At 45.1% G+C, this 15,811-nt stretch overlaps 1 protein-coding gene across 1 annotated transcript in view; it reads left to right on the top strand.

Moving 5' to 3' along the window:
• The window catches only part of LOC311111869 (ubiquitin carboxyl-terminal hydrolase 8-like), a 33,117-nt gene extending 18,840 nt beyond the window's left edge, over positions 1 to 14,277 (top strand). Inside the window, exons 12-19 of the mRNA XM_084154777.1 lie at positions 752 to 826; positions 1,071 to 1,363; positions 2,019 to 2,240; positions 2,845 to 3,055; positions 7,587 to 7,823; positions 8,645 to 8,787; positions 10,386 to 10,518; positions 12,221 to 14,277. Coding sequence (XP_084010903.1) covers positions 752 to 826; positions 1,071 to 1,363; positions 2,019 to 2,240; positions 2,845 to 3,055; positions 7,587 to 7,823; positions 8,645 to 8,787; positions 10,386 to 10,518; positions 12,221 to 12,379 — 1,473 coding nt within the window. The 3' untranslated portion in view covers positions 12,380 to 14,277. The remainder of the gene's footprint in view (positions 1 to 751; positions 827 to 1,070; positions 1,364 to 2,018; positions 2,241 to 2,844; positions 3,056 to 7,586; positions 7,824 to 8,644; positions 8,788 to 10,385; positions 10,519 to 12,220) is intronic.
• The last annotated feature ends 1,534 nt before the right edge of the window (positions 14,278 to 15,811 follow it).

The raw sequence follows: 15,811 nt of genomic DNA, 5'->3' as shown, positions 1-15,811 counted from the left end.
CCTTGACTAGGTGAATCAATCATCAAGCCCTTGACTAGGTGAATCGATCATCAAGCCCTTGACTAGGTGAATCAGCTGAGATAGTTCAGGGCTACAATACACTTGTGAAACGTCTGGGGGTTCCTGAGGAGAGGTTGGAGAACGACTGTCCTAATATACAGCCAATTCAATCTCACCGATACCCATATAGCTTGATCTGCGTAGTCAAATGATGTGAGCTGTGTTGTGTCCCTCCCTCCCTCCCAACCCCCAGGCCCCCTCCCCCATGAAGCTTAGTAGTGCTGGAAAGAGGAGGAGCTATCAGACTGGGATATTAAACCACAGAACAGCTGATGACTATGACATACCCAAGGTATATAATCAACACTCAAAACAACCCAACGTGTTGCTCATCATGGCATGTTGTTGTTTTAAAAAAAAGCTTCAGTGGTATTTTTATTTCCGCATCCAGAGTGCATGTTCACGACCGCTTGGAAATTGTGGGACACAAAACGGCACTTGGGACGTTTTGACCCCGAGTTTGCAAGTTCATTTTTTTGTTCTTCTACCATTGCCTGCCCAGAACATTCTAGTGAAGCAACAGAAGAACCCTGCATTGAAATACTACTGCTAGCTACCCCCCCCCTTTGACTGGGCAGAATTCTCCTTACATTGGCTGTACGCTGTTTGTGTAACGTGTATGTAATATGTGTGTGTGTGTGTGTGTGTGTAACGTGTATGTGTTGTGTGTAATGTGTCTGTTGTCCCACAGCGTGAGCTCCTGACCAGAGCCAGGAGTGAGGAGATGGGTAGACGTGTACCAGGCCTGCCTGTCGGCTGGATGAAGGTAAACAAACCAACACTAAACTGACACATCAAACTATTTAACCCATCGTTTCTTGATGTTCAAAGAGAACTGCTAAGTAGCCAGCAAGGGGAAAGCATTGAAGTGGACATATTCTATCAGCGTAAATGGATAACTACATTGCACACAAATACAATGGAGAGTGTTTTCACACACAACCATCATTGTGAAGAAAAAGAAAATTGGAGAAAGGATAAAAAACTCCCCTCTATCCTCTTTCCACCAGTTCTTAGACACGGTAACCGGTACCTACCGTTACTACCATTCCCCAACCAACCGGGTGCACCTCTACCCCCCTGAAGTCAGCGTGCCCCAGACGCCCCCCTCCACCCCCCCTACGGCCAAACACAAGCAGCCCCGCCCCGCTGAGCCAGACAAGACCATGGACCGCGACCAGGAGCAGTCCAAACTGAAACGCTCCTACTCCTCTCCAGACATCACCCAGGACCTGAGGGAGGAGGGGATAAAGAAGGTTACCGCCCCCATAACTGCTGCCCCAACCTTTAACAGGGAGACCAAGTAGGTGACATCATCATCACATGGATGGGCCTCGTCAATATATAGGTTTCACTCACTCAGATTAAGCCTAGTCCTGGACTAAGAAGCTATTTTTCACTAATCTCCACTAAGAATGTTTTTAAATCCTGGGGTGTATTCATTAGTTGGATTCCGTTGCAAAATGTTTTGTCTGTTGCGAAACGTTTCGCAACGGAAACCGTTTACCGTTTACTCTAGGAACCAAACGAAAGCCAACAGAGAAAAAAACGGAACGAAACGGGGGAGGGACCTAGCTGAATTTGTCCAATAGTAACAGTTTCCGTAGCAAAATGTTTTGCAACGAAATCCGACTAATCAATACACCCCTGGACTATCAATACACCCCCTGGACTACACTTCATCTGAGTCTGGGGAAACGTGACTTTAGGATTTACACTCAGATAAAATCAACCCTTGGACTAAATTGCATTTAAATGTATCTAGATAATTTGGATTCATGGATATGATTAAAATACTATTGGATTATGACAGAACTTGATTTAACATGTTTGAAACACGTAAGTATTTAATTCACATTTCTAGATGAAAGTTGATTAAATCACATTAGCTATCTGCTTTATAATACGGTGTATTTGACTGTACTGTTTCTAACTTCTCACTGCCATACCTCTCCCAGACCCCCCACTGCTAACGTCTATGCCAAGGTGGAGATTGCCCGTCCGTCTGCGGCTAAGATCCGTAACCTGAACCCTGTGTTCGGCGGTCTGGGCGCGTCGCTCACCGGCCTGCGTAACCTAGGCAACACCTGCTACATGAACTCCATCCTGCAGTGTCTCTGCAACACCCCGGCCATGGTCGACTACTTCAACAAGAACTACTATCAGGAGGATATCAACAGGTCAGTCATGTAGTGGTAATGATAATGTAGTGATTATAATGTAGTAACACCCCGGCCATGGTCGACTGCTTCAACAATAACTACTATCAGGAGGATATCAACAGATCAGTCATGTAGTGGTAATGATAATGTAGTAATGATAATGTAGTGATTATAATGGAACAACCCGGCCATGGCTGACTACTTCAACAAGAACTACTATCAGGAGGATATCAACAGATCAGTCAGATGATAATGTAGTTCTATTGATAATGTATTAATACCACTTCAACAAAAATGACTACCAAGATAAGATAAGTCCTCTGTAGCTCAATTGGTAGAGCACGGCGCTTGTAACGCCAGGGTAGTGGGTTCGATCCCCGGGACCACCCATACGTAAAAATGTATGCACACATGACTGTAAGTCGCTTTGGATAAAAGCGTCTGCTTAAACATTTTTAATATTTAAAAAGATCTCTCTCTCTGCAACCCTCTCTCTTTCTCTCTCTCTCTCTCTCTCTGCCACCCTCTCTCTCTGCCACCCTCTCTCTCTCTCTCTCTCTGCCACCCTCTCTCTCTCTCTCTCTCTCTCTCTCTCTCTCTGCCACCCTCTCCCCCCCGACAGGGCTAATATCCTGGGTCATAGGGGCGAGGTAGCGGAGGAGTTTGGTGTGATCATGAAGGCTCTGTGGTCGGGCCTGTATAAGTTTATCAGCCCCCGCGACTTTAAGATCACCATAGGGAAGATCAACGAATCGTTCTCTGGCTTTGAACAGCAGGACTCCCAGGAGCTACTGCTGTTCCTAATGGACGGACTGCACGAGGACCTCAACAAGGTAGGGAGACTGGAGAGCGAGCAGGAGAAAAAGGAAGGAAATTGATTGAAAGAAAGAAAATAGTTTTGAAGATTACCTAGTGCCTCCAAAAGTTACGTAATGGTGTAGAATTCTGGAATGGAACAATGAGAACTCCCTCCTGCAAGAGTTGTTAGTCAAATATGCCTAGTTAAAGCTCAGCTGGGGTTGACTACAGTAGTAATTGTACTGCAAAGTGCTCCTCTGTAGCTCAGTTGGGAGAGCATGGCGCTTGCAACGCCAGGATCATAGGTGCGATTCCCGGGACCACCCATACGTACAATTTAATGCACGGATGACTGTAAGTCGCTTTGGATAAAAACGTATGCCAAATGGCATATATAATATTATTAAAGTTAACTTGTAATTTATGGAGATGTCAGTGCAGTTTCTGATCAGTTGGAAATAGAGAAGCACATTCTATCTTTGGATATAAAACACTTTTTGAGCACAGCACTGGTTTAGCTTTAAAATGGTTAAAGGTGAAGGGACTTGTATTGAGGCTAGTTGTATTGATGTTCATTCACTTGACCACATTTTATTATCAATTTCTAATCTCTCTGTTTTTGGGTTTCATTTTGATGGGAAAATTAGAGAGTAAGTACGTCTGTTGTGTCTCGTCTGTCCTGAAGCTGTGTGTGTTGCCTCGTATGTCGGGGGAGGGATGGTGTCGGTTTTGTGTTTGCATCTGTCCAGTTTGATGCTGTGTCAGTCAGAACCCTTTTGCATGTGAACCAGAACATGCTTCATCACCTGTCCTGTTCTGACCCTGTCCTATACCGTCTTCATGGTTTACAGGAGTTAATGTGCTAGAGACAGAAGGACCGGTCCTGTCCTGGTCCTGTACCGTCTTCATGGTCTACAGGTTACAGTGGGGGAAACAGTATTTAGTCAGCCACCAATTGTGCAAGTTCTCCCACTTAAAAAGATGAGAGAGGCCTGTAATTTTCATCATAGGTACACGTCAACTATGACAGACAAATTGAGAGAAAGAAATCCAGAAAATCACATTGTAGGATTTTTAATGAATTTATTTGCAAATTATGGTGGAAAATAAGTATTTTGTCACCTACAAACAAGCAAGATTTCTGGCTCTCACAGACCTGTAACTTCTTCTTTAATAGGCTCCTCTGTCCTCCACTCGTTACCTGTATTAATGGCACCTGTTTGAACTTGTTATCAGTATAAAAGACACCTGTCCACAACCTCAAACAGTCACACTCCAAACTCCACTATGGCCAAGACCAAAGAGCTGTCAAAGGACACCAGAAACAAAATTGTAGACCTGCACCAGGCTGGGAAGACTGAATCTGCAATAGGTAAGCAGTTTGGTTTGAAGAAATCAACTGTGGGAGCAATTATTAGGAAATGGAAGACATACAAGACCACTGATAATCTCCCTCGATCTGGGGCTCCACGCAAGATCTCACCCCGTGGGGTCAAAATGATCACAAGAATGGTGAGCAAAAATCCCAGAACCACACAGGGGGACCTAGTGAATGACCTGCAGAGAGCTGGGACCAAAGTAACAAAGCCTACCATCAGTAACACACTACGCCGCCAGGGACTCAAATCCTGCAGTGCCAGACGTGTCCCCCTGCTTAAGCCAGTACATGTCCAGGCCCGTCTGAAGTTTGCTAGAGTGCATTTGGATGATCCAGAAGAGGATTGGGAGAATGTCATATGGTCAGATGAAACCAAAATAGAACTTTTTTGTAAAAACTCAACTCGTCGTGTTTGGAGGACAAAGAATGCTGAGTTGCATCCAAAGAACACCATACCTACTGTGAAGCATGGGGGTGGAAACATCATGCTTTGGGGCTGTTTTTCTGCAAAGGGACCAGGACGACTGATCCGTGTAAAGGAAAGAATGAATGGGGCCATGTATCGTGAGATTTTGAGTGAAAACCTCCTTCCATCAGCAAGGGCATTGAAGATGAAACGTGGCTGGGTCTTTCAGCATGACAATGATCCCAAACACACCGCCCGGGCAACGAAGGAGTGGCTTCGTAAGAAGCATTTCAAGGTCCTGGAGTGGCCTAGCCAGTCTCCAGATCTCAACCCCATAGAAAATCTTTGGAGGGAGTTGAAAGTCCGTGTTGCCCAGTGACAGCCCCAAAACATCACTGCTCTAGAGGAGATCTGCATGGAGGAATGGGCCAAAATACCAGCAACAGTGTGTGAAAACCTTGTGAAGACTTACAGAAAACGTTTGACCTGTGTCATTGCCAACAAAGGGTATATAACAAAGTATTGAGAAACTTTTGTTATTGACCAAATACTTATTTTCCACCATAATTTGCTAATAAATTCATAAAAAATCCTACAATGTGATTTTCTGGAATTACAGGCCTCTCTCATCTTTTTAAGTGGGAGAACTTGCACAATTGGTGGCTGACTAAATACTTTTTTCCCCCACTGTAATGTGCTAGAGACAGAAGGACCTGTCCTGTCCCTGTCCTGTACCGTCTTCATGGTCTACAGGAGTTAATGTGCTAGAGACAGAAGGACCTGTCCTGGTCCTATACCGTCTTCATGGTCTACAGGAGTTAATGTGCTAGAGACAGAAGGACCTGTCCTGTCCCTGTCCTGTACCGTCTTCATTGTCTACAGCAGTTAATGTGCTAGAGACAGAAGGACCTGTCCTGGTCTTGTACCGTCTTCATGGTCTACAGGAGTTAATGTTCTAGAGACAGAAGGACCTGTCCTGTCCCTGTCCTGTACCGTCTTCATGGTCTACAGCAGTTAATGTTCTAGAGACAGAAGGACCTGTCCTGTCCTGTCCTGGTCCTGTACCGTCTTCATGGTCTATAAGAGTTAATGTTCTAGAGACAGAAGGACCTGTCCTGTCCTGGTCTTGTACCGTCTTCATGGTCTACAGGAGTTAATGTTCTAGAGACAGAAGGACCTGTCCTGTCCCTGTCCTGTACCGTCTTCATGGTCTACAGGAGTTAATGTTCTAGAGACAGAAGGACCTGTCCTGTCCCTGTCCTGTACCGTCTTCATGGTCTACAGGAGTTAATGTTCTAGAGACAGAAGGACCTGTCCTGTCCCTGTCCTGTACCGTCTTCATGGTCTACAGGAGTTAATGTGCTAGAGACAGAAGGACCTGTCCCTGTCCTGTACCGTCTTCATGGTCTACAGGAGTTAATGTTCTAGAGACAGAAGGACCTGTCCCTGTCCTGTACCGTCTTCATGGTCTATAAGAGTTAATGTTCTAGAGACAGAAGGACCTGTCCTGTCCCTGTCCTGTACCGTCTTCATGGTCTACAGGAGTTAATGTGCTAGAGACAGAAGGACCTGTCCCTGTCCTGTACCGTCTTCACGAGTTAATGTTAATGATGGAGGAAAGAAAGATGGATAGAGGGATAAGTGTGGGTAGTGAGAAAATGAGAGCGAAGAAGAGATGGTGTGAGAGAGTGAGAAATAGAGAGGGAGAAGAGGAGCTGGAGTGAGAAATGGAGAGAGAAGAGGAGATGGAGTGAGAAGAGGAGATGGAGTGAGAGAGAAGAGGAGATTTAGTGAGAGAAGAGGAAGGGGGAGGAGACCCCTAGCACCTACCCCCCCCCCCCCCCCCCCTTTCATACTCCAGAAGGGGAAGGGGTTAGGGACTGAATTGGAACAGGGCCCTTTGTAGTGTGCTCATCTCATGACATCATATCCTGCCGTGTGACCTGTGGATGTGTCTGTGACATCATCAGCCTTGCCCAGCCCCAGACCACCCTGAGTGCGTCCCAAATGGTCCCCTATGGGGGCTCTGGTGAAAAGTAGTGCACTATAGCAGGAATAGGGTGCTATTTAGGACGCACACTCCGTCTGTCTCCACATCAACACTAATTAATGTAATATTAATTAGTTAATTAACTCATGTGCCTGTTGAACCTCTCCCCCACCGTACCGTACCGGACATGAGTGAAGCTGATACTCTAGACTTTCTCTCTCTCTGTCTCTCTCTCTCTCTGTCTGTCTCTCTCTCTCTCTCTCTCTCTGTCTCTCTCTGTCTCGCTCTCTCTCTGTCTCGCTCTCTCTGTCTCGCTCTCTCTGTCTCGCTCTCTCTGTCTCGCTCTCTCTGTCTCGCTCTCTCTCTCTCGCTCTCTCTCTCTCTCGCGCTCTCTCTCTCGCGCTCTCTCTCTCTCTCTGTCTGTCTGTCTCTCTGTCTCTGTCTGTCTGTCTCTCTCTCTCTCTCTCTCTCTCTCTCTCTCTCTCTGTATGTCTCTCTCTCTCTCTCTCTCGCTCTCTCTCTGTCTCTCTCTCTCTCTGTCTCGCTCTCTCTCTGTCTCGCTCTCTCTCTGTCTCGCTCTCTCTCTCTCTCGCTCTCTCTCTCTCTCTCTCTGTCTGTCTGTCTTGTCTGTCTGTCTTGTCTGTCTGTCTGTCTGTCTGCCTGTCTGTCTGTCTGTCTGTCTGTCTGTCTGTCTGTCTGTCTGTCTGTCTGTCTCTCTCTCTCTCTGTCTCTGTCTCTCTGTCTCTGTCTCTCTCTGTCTGCATGTTGTATTGACCTGTCCTCCCTCTGAAGGCTGATAACCGTAAGCGCTACACGGAGGAGGACAATGATGATCTGGATGACCAGCGGGCTGCTGACCAGGCCTGGAGCAAACACAAGATGCTCAACGAGTCTGTCATCGTAGCGCTGTTCCAGGGACAGTTTAAGAGCACTGTTCAGTGTCTCACCTGCCACAAGAAGTCACGCACCTTCGAGACCTTCATGTACCTGACCCTGCCGCTGGCCTCGACCAACAAGTGCTCCCTGCAGGTAAGACCACACACGTGGACACATACGGGTCGTTCCACCAAATGAGGACCTTTTCTGTCCCTTTGATATTTTAAGTAGAAATTGGGCAGAAATATTGCATTTTAAAAGCCTGTTATATTAAATTAAGTGCCCATATGGAAAATGCAATGAATACATTTTTGTTTATATGAATAAAGACTAGCTAAATGCCAAAATGTGGCATTTTGAATTTTAACCCATTAAACCCCAACATCTATTTTATTGCTTTGAAGATGATTAATATTATTCATTTCATGTGATTAATCTAATACCATGAAATGTCTGTCCCTCATTTTAAGGTCAAACCTTTTACATGAACTGAACTCTCGTTTTAATATGGTGAAACTATTCCTTATTCTCTCTCACTCTCTCTCTCTCACTCTCTCTCTCACTCACTCACTCACTCACTCACTCACTCTCACACACACATATATATATATATATATATATATATATCTAACCATGTTTTACTGTGTTCCAGGACTGTCTGAAGCTGTCTAATCTAACCATGTTTTACTGTGTTCCAGGACTGTCTGAAGCTGTCTAATCTAACCATGTTTTACTGTGTTCCAGGACTGTCTGAAGCTGTCTAATCTAACCATGTTTTACTGTGTTCCAGGACTGTCTGAAGCTGTCTAATCTAACCATGTTTTACTGTGTTCCAGGACTGTCTGAAGCTGTCTAATCTAACCATGTTTTACTGTGTTCCAGGACTGTCTGAAGCTGTCTAATCTAACCATGTTTTACTGTGTTCCAGGACTGTCTGAAGCTGTCTAATCTAACCATGTTTTACTGTGTTCCAGGACTGTCTGAAGCTGTTTTCTAAAGAGGAGAAGCTGACCGACAACAACAAGGTGTTCTGTCGACACTGTAAAGCTCTCAGAGACTCCATCAAGAAACTGGAGATCTGGAAGGTCCCGCCCATCATACTGGTGCACCTAAAACGGTACCTACTTAGAACACCATGTCCATTTGAAATGGCACCTACAGTTGAAGTCGCAAGTTTACATATACTTAGGTCGGAGTCATTAAAACTCGTTTTTCAACCACTCCACAAATTTCTTGTTAACAAACTATAGTTTTGGCAAGACGGTTAGGACATCTACTTTGTGCATGACACAAGTAATTTTTCCAACAATTCTTTACAGACAGATTATTTCACTTATAATTCACTGTATCACAATTCCAGTGGGTCAGAAGTTTACATACACTAAATTGACTGTGCTTTTAAACGGCTTGGAAAATTCCAGAAAATGATGTCATGGCTTTAGAAGCTTCTGATAGGCTAATTGACATCATTTGAGTCAATTGGAGGTGAACCTGTGGATGTATTTCAAGGCCTACCTTCAAACTCAGTGCCTCTTTGCTTGACATCATGGGAAAATCAAAAGAAATCAGCCAAGACCTCAGAAAAAAATGGTCTGGTTCAGTCTGGTTCATCCTTGGGAGCAATTTCCAAACGCCTGAAGGTACCACGTTCATCTGTACAAACAATAGTACGCAAGTATAAACACCATGGGACCACGCAGCAGTCATACCGCTCAGGAAGGAGACGCGTTCTGTCTCCTAGAGATGAACGTACTTTGGTGCGAAAAGTGCAAATCAATCCCAGAACAACAGCAAAGGACCTTGTGAAGATGCTGGAGGAAACAGGTACAAAAGTATCTATATCCACAGTAAAACGAGTCCTATATCGACATAACCTGAAAGGCCGCTCAGCAAGGAAGAAGCCACTGCTCCAAAACCGCCATAAAAAAGCTAGACTACGGTTTGCAACTGCACATGGGGACAAAGATCGTACTTTTTGGAGAAAAGTCTGATGAAACAAAAATAGAACTGTTTGGCCATAATGACCATCGTTATGTTTGGAGGAAAAAAGGGGTCGCTTGCAAGCCGAAGAACACCATCCCAACCGTGAAGCACGGGGGTGGCAGCATCATGCTGTGGGGGTGCTTTGCTCCAGGAGGGACTGGTGCACTTCACAAAATAGATGGCATCATGAGAAAGGAAACTTATGTGGATATATTGAAGCAACATCTCAAGACATCAGTCAGGAAGTTAAAGCTTGGTCGCAATTTGGGTCATCCAAATGGACAATGACCCCAAGCATACTTCCAAAGTTGTGGCAAAATGGCTTAAGGACAACAAAGTCAATGTATTGGAGTGGCCATCACAAAGCCCTGACCTCAATCCTATAGAAAATGTGTGGGCAGACCACAAGGCTACCTGAAACGTTTGATCCAAGTTAAACAATTTAAAGGCAATGCTACCAAATACTAATTGAGTGTTTTGTAAACTTCTGACCCACTGGGAATGTGATGAAATAAATAAAAGCTGAAATAAAGCATTCTCTCTACTATTATTATTATGACATTTCACATTCTTAAAATAAAGTGGTGATCCTAACTGAGTTTAAATGTATTTGGCTAAGGTGTATGTAAACTTCAGATTCAACTGTATAAGGCCACAACACACACACACACACACACACACACACACAACGATAACAGTGTGTATTAACCCCAGTACTGCTGTCTCTTGTAGGTTCTCGTTCGAGGGCCGTTGGAAGCAGAAGCTGCAGACGACAGTAGACTTCCCTCTGGAGAATCTAGACGTCAGTCAGTACGTCATCGGACCCAGAGCCAGCCTCAAGAGATACAACCTGTTTGGGGTGTCTGTAAGTACCGAAGCATCTTACACCTGCCTGGAAACACTGCAGTCAAATACTTCCCTGTGTGGCTCAGTTGGTAGAGCATGGGTCTTGCAACGCCAGGGTCGTGGGTTCCATTCCCGCTGTGGCCACCCATACGCTACTGTCACTTTGGATAAAAGCCTATGGTAAATTACATATATATATATATATATACAAAAGTATGTGGACACCCCTTCAAATTAGTGGATTCGGCTATTTCAGCCACACCCGTTGCTGACAGGTGTATAAAATTGAGTACACAGCCATGCAATCTCCATAGACAAACATTGGCAGTAGCATGGCCTTACTGAAGAGCTCAGTGACTTTCAACGTGGCACCGTCATAGGATGCCACCTTTCCAACAAGTCAGTTTTTGTCAAATTTTTTGCCCTGCTAGAGCTGCCCCCGGTCAACTGTAAGTGCTGTTATTGTGAAGTGGAAACGTCTAGGAGCAACAACGGCTCAGCCGCGAAGTGGTAGGCCACACAAGCTCACAGAACGGCACCGCCGAGTGCTGAAGCGCGTAGCGGGTAAAACTTGTCCGTCCTCACTTACAACACACACTAGCGAGTTCCAAACTTCCTCTGGAAGCAAGGTCAGCACAATAACTGTTTGTTGGGAGCTTCATGAAATGGGTTTCCATGGCCGAGCAGCCGCACACAAGTTTAAGATCACCATGCGCAATGCCAAGCATCGGTTGGAGTGGTGTAAAGCTCGCCGCCATTGGACTCTGGAGCAGTGGAAACGCGTTCTCTGGAGTGATGAATCACGCTTCACCATCTGGCAGTCCGTCGGACGAATCTGGGTTTGGCAGATGCCAGGAGAACGCTACCTGCCCGAATGCATAGTGCCAACTGTAAAGTTTGGTGGAGGAGGAATAATGGTCTGGGGCTGTTTTTCATGGTTCGGGCTAGGCCCCCAAGTTCCAGTGAAGGGAATCTTAACGCTGCAGCATACAATGACATTCTAGACAATTCTGTGCTTCCAACTTTGTGGCAACAGTTTGGGGAAGGTCCTTTCCTGTTTCAGCATGACAGTGCCCCCGTGCACAAAGCGAGGTCCATATAGAAATGGTTTGTCGAGATCGGTGTGGAAGAACTTGACTGGCCTGCCCAGAGCCCTGACCACAACCTTTGGGATGAATTTGAACGCCAACTGCAAGCCAGGCCTGATCGCCCAACATCAGTGCCCGACCTCACTAATGCTCTTGTGGCTGAATGGAAGCAAGTCCCCGCAGCAATGTTCCAACATCTAGTGGAAAGCCTTCCCAGAAGAGAGGAGGCTGTTATAGCATCAAAGGGGGACCAATTCTATGTTAATGCACATGATTTTGGAATGAGATGTTCGACAAGCAGGTGTCCACATACCTTTGGTCATGTAGTGTATATTAATGACACATAATTAATCAGTGCTTGACTTATTACAATGGAGCCAATGGAAAAAGTCCAGAAACTCCCAAGCTTTAAAAGTGTTTGACATGTACTTCACCAGGTCTGAAGGAGTTATCAGATTTGTTTATCTTGTGTGATTGTTAGATATATATAAAACAGGCCGTTAACCCTCTGTGTCCCTCCCTGTCTGTAACAGAACCATTATGGGGGTCTGGATGGTGGTCACTACACAGCCTACTGTAAGAACGCCGTGAAACAGGCCGTTAACCCTCTGTGTCCCTCCCTGTCTGTAACAGAACCATTATGGGGGTCTGGATGGTGGTCACTACACAGCCTACTGTAAGAACGCCGTGAAACAGCGCTGGTACAAGTTTGACGACCACGAAGTCTCCGAAATCTCCACCTCCACCGTCAAGTCCTCCGCAGCATACATCTTCTTCTACTCCTCCCTGTGAGGGAGAGTTCCTCCGCAGCCTACATCTTCTTCTACTCCTCCCTGTGAGGGAGAGTCCTCCACAGCCTACATCTTCTTCTACTCCTCCCTGTGAGGGAGAGCTGCAGCGCTGCTCGGAGCTATGAGGCTACATACAGGCTAACTAACATACAGGCTGCTTTGACTCAGCTTCCTCTGCTGGTGGGAGAAAGGAACTGAACTGGCGAGGTGTGGAGGTTTTGGTAAACTGAACTGGCGAGGTGTGGAGGTTTTGGTAAACTGAACTGGCGAGGTTTGGCGGTTTCGGTTAACTGAACTGAACTGCCAGGGACCATACTTGTGAACTTTTGCTTAGACCATGGTTTAAACCATTAGTCTAAAATGACTAGCTGCTAGCTTTTTCTCTCAGGCCAACCTGGCCAAATTAGCCACGATGCTGAGGAAGGCCATCTGAGCAGATCATTATATCCGGTAGCAAAATAACGAATCAACCTATCAGAGAACTTAAACGGTAGAGCCACCATCCAATCACATTTGTTCAATAGGTACATTTGCTTCCAACTGCTTGGTTTAATTTGTTACCCCATGGTGTAAGTGGAGTGTCTCAATATATTTGCAAAATGACGGTTTTCGCATATATGACCAAATTACAAATTTTTGCTTATCCATTTAACACACATCCATGTGCTTTCACTGAAAAATGCAGGAGGATTATATTGTAACTTTGTTATTCATACATTGTAAAAGTAAAAGGCGAGGACTCGCGGTGTTGTCAAATAGCAGTGATTTACCCTCTACCGCTAGCCGGAGTGGTGGCGTGATTTACCCTCTACCGCTAGCCGGAGTGGTGGCGTGATTTACCCTCTACCGCTAGCCGGAGTGGTGGCGTGATTTACCCTCTACCGCTAGCCGGAGTGGTGGCGTGATTTACCCTCTACCGCTAGCCGGAGTGGTGGCGTGATTTACCCTCTACCGCTAGCCGGAGTGGTGGCGTGATTTACCCTCTACCGCTAGCCGGAGTGGTGGCGTGATTTACCCTCTACCGCTAGCCGGAGTGGTGGCGTGATTTACCCTCTACCGCTAGCCGGAGTGGTGGCGTGATTTACCCTCTACCGCTAGCCGGAGTGGTGGCGTGATTTACCCTCTACCGCTAGCCGGAGTGGTGGCGTGATCCACTAGTGTGATCTACTCCACGGTGTCGGCATATGGTGGCTGTGAGTTCGAATACCATTCGGGGGCAAGATTATTTTTAAGGAGAAAACCCTCCCACTGCTGGTCCTCGAGTGAAATAGCCAAATGTGACGAAGTAGACGATTTAATAAAAATGCTAATAAATAAAGCCTTATACAATGAAGTGTACACATCTATGTCATTTCGCCTGTGCTCATTGTAGTGACTAATATTTGGGTATTAGGCTGTATATTTACTACATGATGTCTGCTCTTCCATTCACAATACAACCACAATTAGAGTAGATTTAATACATATTTGAAGTGTAGGCTACACTGCAGTCCCATATGCAATAGGTTGTAGCAAGGAGGACACTATCTGGTGTGAATGGTAAGAAATTCATTCTTAATCTTAATTTTTAACGGGATGACTGCACTTTCCTTCTTAACACAATACCAAAATGAATGCAATTCCATATGTCAGGATAAAATGATGACCCCGCGGGGGTTTTTCCAACTTACGTTGCAAGTGGTGAGAAATGTCAGGAACTAGGCGTTTTTATACTGTGAGATCGTTGTCCAGACACATTCTTGCATGTGATGCTTCAGTGTTGTATCGCGTCCAACTACGTGGACGATTTTAATTGGCTGAGACGGAATTTGCTACCGGATATAATTATCTGCTCAGCTGGCCGTCCTCAGCATCGTGGCTAATTTGTCCAGGTTGGCTTATGAGAAAAGTTATCAGCTAGCCATTTTAGACCAATGGTTTAAACCATGGTCTAAGCGAAAGTTCGCAAGTATGGCCCCGCAAGTTTTTTTTTTTAGGTTTTGGTTAACTGAACTGACAAGAGGTTGACGTTTGGAAAGATAGGGATATAGTGTGTGGTGGAAGGGTGTGTGTGTGTGTGTGTGTGTGTGTGTGTGTGTGTGTGTGTGAGAAGGAGAGGGAGAAATGCAGGCACTCAAATGCTTCAGCTCATAGGGGACTCAATAGCTTTTAAAACGCAACATCTATTCATATTACAACAGAGAGCAGGGAGAGGGTTCCTTTAACGCTTCCATCACCCAGACTTCAATACTGTTCTATGTAATAATGGAATGTACTGGAAAACCCTGTTCTAAACACCGCAACGTTGGAATTCTGCTATTTCTGGGTTTCAGTTGAGTCTCCGTGTGGAGTGGACGGCCTTTACTTAGTATACACAGACCTTATTTAAACTTCCCTGTATTGTGAATCTTCTAGTGAAGAGTTAGGAAGAGTGACGTATAGGAACATTTAGTTAGGAAGAGTGACGTATAGGGACATTTAGTTAGGAAGAGTGACGTATAGGGACATTTAGTTAGGAAGAGTGACGTATAGGGACATTTAGTTAGGAAGAGTGACGTATAGGGACATTTAGTTAGGAAGAGTGACGTATAGGGACATTTAGTTAGGAAGAGTGACGTATAGGGACATTTAGTTAGGAAGAGTGACGTATAGGGACATTTAGTTAGGAAGAGTGACGTATAGGGACATTTAGGTAGGAAGAGTTACGTATAGGGACATTTAGTTAGGAAGAGTGACGTATAGGGACATTTAGTTAGGAAGAGTGACGTATAGGGACATTTAGTTAGGAAGAGTGACGTATAGGGACATTTAGTTAGGAAGAGTGACGTATAGGGACATTTAGGTAGGAAGAGTGACGTATAGGGACATTTAGGTAGGAAGAGTGACGTATAGGGACATTTAGTTAGGAAGAGTGACGTATAGGGACATTTAGTTAGGAAGAGTGACGTATAGGGACATTTAGTTAGGAAGAGTGACGTATAGGGACATTTAGTTAGGAAGAGTGACGGACAGTGCCTTCGGAAAGTATTCAGACCCCTTGACTTTTTCCACATTTTGTAACTTTACAGCCTTATTCTAAAATTGATTAAATTGTTTTTTTTTGCCTCATCAATCTACAAACAATGCCCTATAATGACAAAGCAAAAACTGGTTTCTATACATTTTTGCTAATTTATTCAACAACAAAAAATGGAAATATTACATTTACATAAGTATTCAGAGCCTTTACACCTTTGGCAGCGATTACAGCCTCAAGTCTTGGGTATGATACTACAAGCTTGGCACACCTGTATTTGGGGAGTTTCTCCCATTCTTCTCTGCAGATCCTCTCAAGCTCTGTCAGGTTTGATGGGGAGCGTTGCTGCACAGCTATTTTCAGGTCTCTCCAGAGATGTTCGATCAGATTCAAGTCCAGGCTCTGGCTGGGCCACTCAAGGACATTCAGAGACTTGTC

The sequence above is a fragment of the Coregonus lavaretus genome, assembly GCF_964263955.1.
Source record: "Coregonus lavaretus genome assembly, chromosome: 37".
NCBI lineage: Eukaryota > Metazoa > Chordata > Actinopteri > Salmoniformes > Salmonidae > Coregonus > Coregonus lavaretus.
This window is presented reverse-complemented; position numbering and strand designations above follow the sequence as displayed.